The sequence below is a fragment of the Sphaeramia orbicularis genome, unplaced genomic scaffold, assembly GCF_902148855.1.
Source record: "Sphaeramia orbicularis unplaced genomic scaffold, fSphaOr1.1, whole genome shotgun sequence".
NCBI classification, from domain to species: domain Eukaryota; kingdom Metazoa; phylum Chordata; class Actinopteri; order Kurtiformes; family Apogonidae; genus Sphaeramia; species Sphaeramia orbicularis.
The window spans coordinates 27847-40036 of NW_021941635.1; the positions used below are offsets into that span (position 1 = coordinate 27847).

Consider the following 12190-nt stretch of genomic DNA (forward strand, 5'->3'; position numbering starts at 1 on the left):
TACAAATACTAACGACTAACAGGTAGAAAACTACAAATACTAACGACTAACAGGTAGAAAACTACAAATACTAACCACTAACAGGTAGAAAACTACAAATACTAACGACTAACAGGTAGAAAACTACAAATACTAACCACTAACAGGTAGAAAACTACAAATACGAAAGACTAAGAGGTAGAAAACTACAAATACTAACGACTAACAGGTAGAAAACTACAAATACTAACCACTAACAGGTAGAAAACTACAAATACGAAAGACTAAGAGGTAGAAAACTACAAATACTAACGACTAACAGGTAGAAAACTACAAATACTAACGACTAACAGGTAGAAAACTACAAATACGAAAGACTAAGAGGTAGAAAACTACAAATACGAAAGACTAAGAGGTAGAAAACTACAAATAATAACGACTAACAGGTAGAAAACTACAAATACTAACGACTAAGAGGTAGAAAACTACAAATACTACCGACTAACAGGTAGAAAACTACAAATACGAACGACTAAGAGGTAGAAAACTACAAATACTAACAACTAACAGGTAAAATCTACAAATACTAACGACTAACAGGTAGAAAACTACAAATACGAAAGACTAACAGGTATAAAACTACAAATACTAACCACTAACAGGTAGAAAACTACAAATACGAACGACTAAGAGGTAGAAAACTACAAATACTAACAACTAACAGGTAAAATCTACAAATACTAACGACTAACAGGTAGAAAGCTACAAATACTAACCACTAACAGGTAAAAACTACAAATAGCAACTGCTAACAGGTGGAGAACTACAAATACTAACAGCTAATAGGTAGAAAACTACAAATACTAACGACTAACAGGTAGAAAACTACAAATACTAACGACTAACAGGTAGAAAACTACAAATACTAACCACTAACAGGTAGAAAACTACAAATACTAACGACTAAGAGGTAGAAAACTACAAATACTAACGACTAACAGGTAGAAAACTACAAATACTAACCACTAACAGGTAGAAAACTACAAATACGAAAGACTAAGAGGTAGAAAACTACAAATACTAACGACTAACAGGTAGAAAACTACAAATACTAACGACTAACAGGTAGAAAACTACAAATACTAACGACTAAGAGGTAGAAAACTACAAATACTAACGACTAACAGGTAGAAAACTACAAATACGAAAGACTAAGAGGTAGAAAACTACAAATACTAACGACTAACAGGTAGAAAACTACAAATACGAAAGACTAAGAGGTAGAAAACTACAAATACGAAAGACTAAGAGGTAGAAAACTACAAATAATAACGACTAACAGGTAGAAAACTACAAATACTAACGACTAACAGGTAGAAAACTACAAATACTAACGACTAACAGGTAGAAAACTACAAATACTACCGACTAACAGGTATAAAACTACAAATACTAACCACTAACAGGTAGAAAACTACAAATACGAACGACTAAGAGGTAGAAAACTACAAATACTAACAACTAACAGGTAAAATCTACAAATACTAACGACTAACAGGTAGAAAACTACAAATACGAAAGACTAAGAGGTAGAAAACTACAAATACTAACGACTAACAGGTAGAAAGCTACAAATACTAACGACTAACAGGTAGAAAACTACAAATAGCAACTGCTAACAGGTGGAGAACTACAAATACTAACAGCTAATAGGTAGAAAACTACAAATACTAACCACTAACAGGTAGAAAGCTACAAATACTAACCACTAACAGGTAAAAACTACAAATAGCAACTGCTAACAGGTGGAGAACTACAAATACTAACAGCTAATAGGTAGAAAACTACAAATACTAACGACTAACAGGTAGAAAACTACAAATACTAACCACTAACAGGTAGAAAACTACAAATACGAAAGACTAAGAGGTAGAAAACTACAAATACTAACGACTAACAGGTAGAAAACTACAAATACTAACCACTAACAGGTAGAAAACTACAAATACGAAAGACTAAGAGGTAGAAAACTACAAATACTAACGACTAACAGGTAGAAAACTACAAATACTAACGACTAACAGGTAGAAAACTACAAATACTAACCACTAACAGGTAGAAAACTACAAATACGAAAGACTAAGAGGTAGAAAACTACAAATACGAAAGACTAAGAGGTAGAAAACTACAAATACTAACGACTAACAGGTAGAAAACTACAAATACTAACGACTAACAGGTAGAAAACTACAAATACTAACGACTAAGAGGTAGAAAACTACAAATACTAACGACTAAGAGGTAGAAAACTACAAATACGAAAGACTAAGAGGTAGAAAACTACAAATACTAACGACTAACAGGTATAAAACTACAAATACTAACGACTAAGAGGTAGAAAACTACAAATACTAACAACTAACAGGTAGAAAACTACAAATACTAACGACTAACAGGTATAAAACTACAAATACTAACGACTAAGAGGTAGAAAACTACAAATACTAACAACTAACAGGTAGAAAACTACAAATACTAACGACTAACAGGTATAAAACTACAAATACTAACGACTAAGAGGTAGAAAACTACAAATACGAAAGACTAAGAGGTAGAAAACTACAAATACGAAAGACTAAGAGGTAGAAAACTACAAATACTAACGACTAACAGGTAGAAAACTACAAATACTAACGACTAACAGGTAGAAAACTACAAATACTAACGACTACCAGGTAGAAAACTACAAATACTAACGACTAACAGGTAGAAAACTACAAATAGCAACTGCTAACAGGTGGAGAACTACAAATACTAACAGCTAATAGGTAGAAAACTACAAATACGAATGACTAAGAGGTAGAAAACTACAAATACGAAAGACTAAGAGGTAGAAAACTACAAATACTAACGACTAACAGGTAGAAAACTACAAATACTAACAACTACCAGGTAGAAAACTACAAATACTAACCACTAACAGGTCAAAAACTACAAATACTTACTGCTACCAGGTAGAAAACTACAAATACTAACGACTAAGAGGTAGAAAACTACAAATACTAACGACTAACAGGTAGAAAACTACAAATACTAACGACTACCAGGTAGAAAACTACAAATACTAACGACTACCAGGTAGAAAACTACAAATACTAACGACTACCAGGTAGAAAACTACAAATACTAACGACTAAGAGGTAGAAAACTACAAATACTAACGACTACCAGGTAGAAAACTACAAATACTAACGACTAAGAGGTAGAAAACTACAAATACGAAAGACTAAGAGGTAGAAAACTACAAATACTAACGACTAACAGGAAGAAAACTACAAATACTAACGACTAACAGGTAGAAAACTACAAATACTAACAACTAACAGGTAGAAAACTACAAATACTAACGACTGCCAGGTAGAAAACTACAAATACTAACCACTAACAGGTCAAAAACTACAAATACTTACTGCTACCAGGTAGAAAACTACAAATACTAACGACTAAGAGGTAGAAAACTACAAATACTAACGACTAACAGGTAGAAAACTACAAATACTAACGACTACCAGGTAGAAAACTACAAATACTAACGACTAACAGGTAGAAAACTACAAATACGAAAGACTAACAGGTAGAAAACTACAAATACTAACGACTACCAGGTAGAAAACTACAAATACTAACGACTACCAGGTAGAAAACTACAAATACTAACGACTAACCGGTAGAAAACTACAAATACGAAAGACTAAGAGGTAGAAAACTACAAATACGAAAGACTAAGAGGTAGAAAACTACAAATACTAACGACTAACAGGTATAAAACTACAAATACTAACCACTAACAGGTAGAAAACTACAAATACTAACGACTAACAGGTAGAAAACTACAAATACTAACGACAAAGAGGTAGAAAACTACAAATACTAACGACTAAGGTATAAAACTACAAATACTAACCACTAACAGGTAGAAACTACAAATACTAACCACTAACAGGTAGAAAACTACAAATACTAACGACTAACAGGTAGAAAACTACAAATACGAAAGACTAAGAGGTAGAAAACTACAAATACTAACGACTAACAGGTAGAAAACTACAAATACTAACGACTAACAGGTAGAAAACTACAAATAACCACTAACAGGTAGAAAACTACAAATACTAACGACTAACAGGTAGAAAACTACAAATACGAAAGACTAAGAGGTAGAAAACTACAAATACTAACGACTAACAGATATAAAACTACAAATACTAACGACTAAGAGGTAGAAAACTACAAATACTAACCACTAACAGGTAGAAAACTACAAATACTAACGACTAACAGGTAGAAAACTACAAATACTAACCACTAACAGGTAGAAAACTACAAATACTAACGACTAACAGGTAGAAAACTACAAATACTAACGACAAAGAGGTAGAAAACTACAAATACTAACGACTAACAGGTATAAAACTACAAATACTAACCACTAACAGGTAGAAAACTACAAATACTAACGACTAAGAGGTAGAAAACTACAAATACTAACAACTAACAGGTAAAAACTACAAATACGAACGACTAAGAGGTAGAAAACTACAAATACGAAAGACTAAGAGGTAGAAAACTACAAATACTAACCACTAACAGGTAGAAAACTACAAATACTAACGACTAACAGGTAGAAAACTACAAATACGAAAGACTAAGAGGTAGAAAACTACAAATACTAACGACTAACAGGTAGAAAACTACAAATACTAACGACTAACAGGTAGAAAACTACAAATACTAACCACTAACAGGTAGAAAACTACAAATACTAACGACTAACAGGTAGAAAACTACAAATACGAAAGACTAAGAGGTAGAAAACTACAAATACTAACGACTAACAGATATAAAACTACAAATACTAACGACTAAGAGGTAGAAAACTACAAATACTAACCACTAACAGGTAGAAAACTACAAATACTAACGACTAACAGGTAGAAAACTACAAATACTAACCACTAACAGGTAGAAAACTACAAATACTAACGACTAACAGGTAGAAAACTACAAATACTAACGACTAAGAGGTAGAAAACTACAAATACTAACGACTAACAGGTAGAAAACTACAAATACGAAAGACTAAGAGGTAGAAAACTACAAATACTAACGACTAACAGGTAGAAAACTACAAATACGAAAGACTGAGAGGTAGAAAACTACAAATACTAACGACTAACAGGTAGAAAACTACAAATACTAACCACTAACAGGTAGAAAACTACAAATACTAACCACTAACAGGTAGAAAACTACAAATACGAACAACTAAGGGGTAGAAAACTACAAATACTAACGACTACCAGGTAGAAAACTACAAATACTAACGACTAACAGGTAGAAAACTACAAATACTAACAACTAACAGGTAGAAAACTACAAATACTAACAACTAACAGGTAGAAAACTACAAATACTAACAACTAACAGGTAGAAAACTACAAATACTAACGACTAAGAGGTAGAAAACTACAAATACTAACGACTAACAGGTAAAATCTACAAATACTAACGACTACCAGGTAGAAAACTACAAATACTAACGACTAAGAGGTAGAAAACTACAAATACGAAAGACTAAGAGGTAGAAAACTACAAATACTAACGACTAACAGGTAGAAAACTACAAATACTAACGACTAACAGGTAGAAAACTACAAATACTAACCACTAACAGGTAAAAACTACAAATAGCAACCGCTAAAAGGTGGAGAACTACAAATACTAACAGCTAATAGGTAGAAAACTACAAATACTAACCTCTAACAGGTAAAAAAACTACAAATACTTACTGCTAACAGGAGGAAAACCACTACCGTCTGCTATTCTGCTAAAACATACAAATTCTAACCACATTCACCAACTGATTAAAACTACAAATACCAACCAAATACACTTTGCTTGTGGGTTAAAAACTACAACTGCTACCAAGTTAAAACTACAAATGTAGGTTGAACTACAGGTCCCAGAATGCTGTTGTGTGGGTGTTTCAGGAGTCTGGAGACCATCTTTGAGGAGCCCAGAGAGAAGGACGGAGCGCTGCTTCTGATTGGTCAGCAGAGGAGGCGCAGAGTCCTGTTGTTTCCTGACTTCACTCAGCCCAGGAAGAGGAAGAGGCCGCTAGGTACGCTGGGAAATGGAGTCACCTGGTATTGTAGAAAGGGAGGGATGTAAACAAACAGCTGAACCAGCTGTAGCTCATGTGACTGAGAGCCGACAGGAGGAGCAGAAAAACCTCCAGTAACAGAGCTGGGCTTCAACAGTCTGTGGTGCAGAAACTGAACCACAGACGTGTTCGTATTAGGAACAGGTGTCAGTGTGGAAAGAGATTTGCAGCTTTGAGAGCACATGAACATCTCACAGACAAAAACCAAATATTTTTTTTTTACAGTTTTTTTTTTTTTTATTTGAACAATTGAACAGTATACAGGGTGGGGAAGCAAAATGTACACTATTCTGAGGCAGGGATTGAAAGACAGTGTATGACCAATTAGTTTATTGAAAGTCATGAGAATTTATTTGCCACAAGAAAATGTCCATAATAGAAAATGTTTTTATTCTATGTGTCCTCCTTCTTTCTCAATAACTGCCTTCACACGCTTCCTGAAACTTGCGCAAGTGTTCCTCAAACATTCAGGTGACAACTTCTCCCATTCTTCTTTAATAGTATCTTTAAGAAAGTCCACATTCCCGTGTGATGTTCTATTGGTAGCATGTTCTAAAACGCCCCAAACAGCAGAATCCAGAGGGTTTAGATCGGGGCTAGGAGGCGGACATAAACAGGATTCCCAAAAATTGCTAAAGTTGGATTTGTTGCTGTTGTCAACAAATGTTTTGGTGTTCTTGTGTAAGATTTGAACTTCAAATCCTATTTTACTGCATTTCTAACAGTCCTGTTGTCTACCTCAAGTTCAATTGCCATTTTTCTCCTGGATTTGGTTGGATCCTTTAGGATTTTGGATTTGAGAGCTTTAATAAAAGCTTTGGTACGTTTTTTGTTGCTTCCTCCACTTCCAGACTTTCTGGTAATAGTTTTGCTCATAGTCATTCTCTTCTTTCCATTATAAACAGTCTTTATGGACACTCCAACTATTTTGGAAATCTCCTTTGGTGTGACGAGTGCATTCAGCAAATCACACACTCTTTGACGTTTGCTTTCCTGATTACTCATATGGGCAAAAGTTTGTGAAAAGGTATGGATAATAGTGTTAGGTATGATTATGACATCAGTATATGTTTGGGTTCAAAACAACTGACGTAGTGTCTGCTGAGAAAAAACAACTAAATGTTCAGTGTACATTTGGCTTCCCCACCCTGTATATACGTAACAGTATACATCAAAAAAGGATAGAAAAATTCACAATATATTTTACATTTCAAATGTATAGAAACACATGTAAGTAAAAAAAAAAAAAAAATATATATATATATATATATATATGTATAAACAGAATGCTTGAAGTATAAATAGAAATTATACAAATGAAATAAGATTATACATTTGACATAGTTTTTTTTTTAAATTTTATTTGCTTTAGCATTTATGTTCTTTAAATTGTCTAACTCACCGGTGTCAAACATGCGTCCTGGGGGCCTAAACCGGCCCGCCAAAAGTTCCAATCCAGCCCGCGGGATGAGTTAGCAAAGTGCAAGTTAGGGCATCAAACTAAAAATAATATCATAATAATATATAAATAATGACAACACCATTTTTTTCTCTTTGACTTAGTGCAAAAAACATTAAACTATGAAAATGTTTACATTAAGAAAACTGTCCTGTAACAATAAAATGTGAATAACCTAAAATGTCTGAAGTAAATAAAGTGCAGTTTTAACAATATTCTGCCGGTTACTGAATGTTTCATGTCTGTGTAGAATCAGATCTGTAAGGTACATGTGGAAATGATAAGTCAAGGCAGAATATTGTTAAAACTGTACTTATATTTCTTTACAAATTTCATTTTTTTCAGGTTATTCACATCCTTTTTGTTTGGATAGTTTGTAAATGTAAATACTGGCAGAATTGAATGTTATTTTTTGCGCTAAAATAATTTGCAGTTGTCATTATTTATTGGTTGTCATGTTATTATTGTCCTGGTCCGGCCCACTGCAGAGTAAACTGGGCTGAATGTGGAACCTGAAAGAACAGGACTTTGACAGCCCTGGTCTAGGTAATTGGAGGAAAACCATCCTGTTTGGACGCTGGTGTGTGAATGTACTGCAATGAATGTGAAGACAAACCAAATGTGTAACTGTGTGGCATGTTTCTGATGGATCAGCAGCTGAGGATCATGGGTAATCTGAGCCCTTGTCCTTCAGCTCATGTTCTTCTTCAAACTTCTTGTCACTTTATGTTTTTTTTTTTTTTAGGAGCAGGGATTCCCGTTGCCACGGTGCCCAGGAAACGGGCTGCAGCTCGTCGTCATTACCATGGAAACGACGACGACGGCGACCTAGACGTGATGCTGGTGGAGCGACTGAGCGCGCTCGAGGACTTCCTGACACGGCAGGGACTGGACGACGACGTGTGAGCTGTGATGTCACTTCCTGCCAAAATGAATCAGCGCTGCTACGACATGAACTGTGAGCGTTACCGTGGTAACGGCCTGCTCTGTCGCCACGGTAACGCCTGTAGTTTAGTTTTTTTTTTTTTTGTTTTTTTTTTTTGCAGTGTTCTGTATTTTTTTACAGTGTAGACTCTAAAATGTGAAATATTTAAATTTTTTACAGTGCGATGAATAATGTGCCCTTTGACCTTTGATATCAATTGACCACACCCACAGTTAAGTGATCTGCAGACCCCCCCCCCAGATGTGTAAAATATTCTATTTTTGAACAAATAAAGTTTGTTTGTGCTCATCAATACGTTCATTAACGATTTCATCTGTTTCTTTGTCGACCACATTCGTTAATGAGTGACTGAGCGATCACATCAGTGATAATTAGAGTAGAAAGTGTGTTCAGGATGAACAGGTTTAGTTCAAGGCGTGTCTGTGTTCTGTCTACTGTCACTGTAGAGTTTAGAATGAAGAGCGGTGAGGTTCTGCCCATGTGTTGGATCACAGATGTGAAGGGGACGGCTGGAGGCTTTCTGACCCCACTGCTGGGCTGGACTCTGAGGCTGAAGGTCGTTACTGTGGAAGTCATCTGCTGAATCAAACCTGATTTTAGTTCATTTTGCTGTTAGTTTTTTATTGGTTGTTCAATTTGTTGATTATTTTGTTGTTTTTGTTGATCATTCTATTCATTGTGTGATTAATTAGTTTGTTATTTTTTTCATTTTGTTGATTTTTTTAGTTCATTTTTGTCAAACTCTTGTTATTACCTCCTATTATTACAGGTAGAGTACTACAAATACTAACTGTTAACAAGTAAAAAACTACAAATACCTACTGCTAACAGGTAGAGAACTACAAATACTAACTGCTAACAAGTAAAAAACTACAAATACCTACTGCTAACAGGTAGAGAACTACAAATACTAACTGCTAACAGGTAGAGAACTACAAATACTAACTGCTAACAAGTAAAAAACTACAAATACCTACTGCTAGCAGGTGGAGAACTACAAATACTAACTGCTAACAAGTAAAAAACTACAAATACCTACTGCTAACAGGTAGAGAACTACAAATACTAACTGCTAACAAGTAAAAAACTACAAATACTAACTGCTAACAAGTAAAAAACTACAAATACCTACTGCTAGCAGGTGGAGAACTACAAATACTAACTGCTAACAAGTAAAAAACTACAAATACTAACCGCTAACAGGTACAGAACTACAAATACTAACCGCTAACGGGTAGAAAACTACAAATACTAACTGCTAACAAGTAAAAAACTACAAATACTAACCGCTAACAGGTAGAGAACTACAAATACTAACCGCTAACAGGTAGAGAACTACAAATACTAACCGCTAACAGGTAGAGAACTACAAATACTAACTGCTAACAAGTAAAAAACTACAAATACTAACTGCTAACAAGTAAAAAACTACAAATACCTACTGCTAGCAGGTGGAGAACTACAAATACTAACTGCTAACAAGTAAAAAACTACAAATACCTACTGCTAGCAGGTGGAGAACTACAAATACTAACTGCTAACAAGTAAAAAACTACAAATACTAACTGCTAACAAGTAAAAAACTACAAATACTAACCGCTAACAGGTACAGAACTACAAATACTAACCGCTAACGGGTAGAAAACTACAAATACTAACTGCTAACAAGTAAAAAACTACAAATACTAACCGCTAACAGGTAGAGAACTACAAATACTAACCGCTAACAGGTAGAGAACTACAAATACTAACCGCTAACAGGTAGAGAACTACAAATACTAACCGCTAACAGGTAGAGAACTACAAATACTAACCGCTAACAGGTAGAGAACTACAAATACTAACCGCTAACAGGTAGAGAACTACAAATACTAACCGCTAACAGGTCTCCCTGGTTGGAGAAATCCTGATGTCAATGGGATTTTATCTGATTAGAGGTTGAATTTTTAAAAAAATTAAAATTTTAGATCCAAACACCAAAGTTTTTACATTATGTCTGCAGCCAAATGTGTGTGTACCATTGTGTGTAATGTACATGTAGAAATGATAAGTTGAGGCAGATTATTGTTAAAATTGCAGGTTATGATATTTTTTTTTGCACTAAAACAGACAAAAATGTGTCATTATTTCTGTGTTCTTCTGAACCTGAACTAAAATGACTGTGACGGTCCTGGTTCACACGATGTTAAAATGCATCAGATTCAGTCCAAACAGGATCCTGTCTAAAAAAAAAAAACAGGATCCGGTCTAATTGTGAGTCCTGGAGGTTTTTGGAGACATCCCTTGTGGTGTGTGTCTGCTTTTGAAAAACCAACACAGGCTCCATATTCATGAACCGACTCCTTCATCTCCACATGAAACACCAACAGGAAAGGTTTGTTTCTCCAGTTATCCTGTCAATAACAACAGTTTTATATGAATGTTATTCCAAAAACATATGACACCATGAGCCTGTGTGTGTTCTATGTCAGTGGAACAGGTTGGGAGATGATACACCATGAAAAAAAGGTCGGCTTCTCCCCAACAGATATGTGATTACCATTAAAGTTCAAGAAATGTCCTTTAAACTCATTCCTAAATTCAATCCAGATAAATCTGATATCAAAAACAGATTTAAGAAACATACTGACCTAAACTGTAGCTTCTGTCATGAATGTCCTGAAGCTGTTGTTCATTTATTTTGCCACTGCCCTACGGTTCAAAGGGTTTGGCTAAAACTCTGTGATTTTATTCATAATAACATTCAAAGACATTTTCTGTTGTTTTGGATGAATGGATTGTTTGGTCTGTTTGAAAGGAGCTTACTCAAAAGTGAATCTCGAAACCTGATAAATCTTTTAATTTTTATGTCAAAATTTCACATTCATTGTTGTAAATACTCAGTTAAAAAGCTATGCTTTACTGCATTCTAGGATAATTTCCAACAATACATTCTGTCAATTAAATACTCTGAAAAGTGAAAGGCACTCAAACCTGTTCAGATCTGTCCTTCCCCTCATATATTCACCTGAACTCTGACAGCCCTAGTATCAGTTAGCATACTTCTGTCTCTTTTTCTATCTTTCCTATCCTCTTTTTCTCCTGTCCTTTCTTTCTATACATGATCATAACTAAGCACTTCTATAATGTCTTCTATTGCAAATGTTTTTCTTTCTATTTTTGTACTGTAAACTGCTGTTCTAAATAATAATAATAATAATAATAATAATAATAATAATAATAATAACAATAATAATAATAATAACAATAATAATAATAGGATCCAGTCTCAGTTCAAACAATTATTTTTGTATTATTTATTTATTTATTTTTCCAAAATTGCAGTCTTCATAGTTGTTGACATCTGTCTGTGTATTCCTGTTTGCACCCGTGCCTTTATATTTTCTTTACAACGGATGACATATTGTTGTATATTTGTATATTGTCCAAAAAAAACCACAGTTCAAACAGGATCCTGTCTGAACTCTACAGTCGCTTCTTCTTCTTCTTCTTTTTTTTTCTCCACTCTCTTCTTGAACCCGGATCCAGTTGCTGGATGTGGGCTAGTCTGGACCGGACCTCCACCGGTGGTTTCTGTCCGGGT

The 12190-nt window shown here is 34.5% G+C and overlaps 1 protein-coding gene across 2 annotated transcripts in view; it reads left to right on the forward strand.

The window, feature by feature from the left end:
• LOC115416642 (uncharacterized) overlaps positions 1-8866 on the forward strand; it is a 28521-nt gene extending 19655 nt beyond the window's left edge. For both annotated transcript variants that reach the window (XM_030130483.1, XM_030130484.1), the window contains exons 10-11: positions 6030-6160; positions 8407-8866. In XM_030130483.1, the coding sequence (XP_029986343.1) occupies positions 6030-6160; positions 8407-8567 (292 nt within the window). In that variant the 3' untranslated portion in view covers positions 8568-8866. The remainder of the gene's footprint in view (positions 1-6029; positions 6161-8406) is intronic.
• The last annotated feature ends 3324 nt before the right edge of the window (positions 8867-12190 follow it).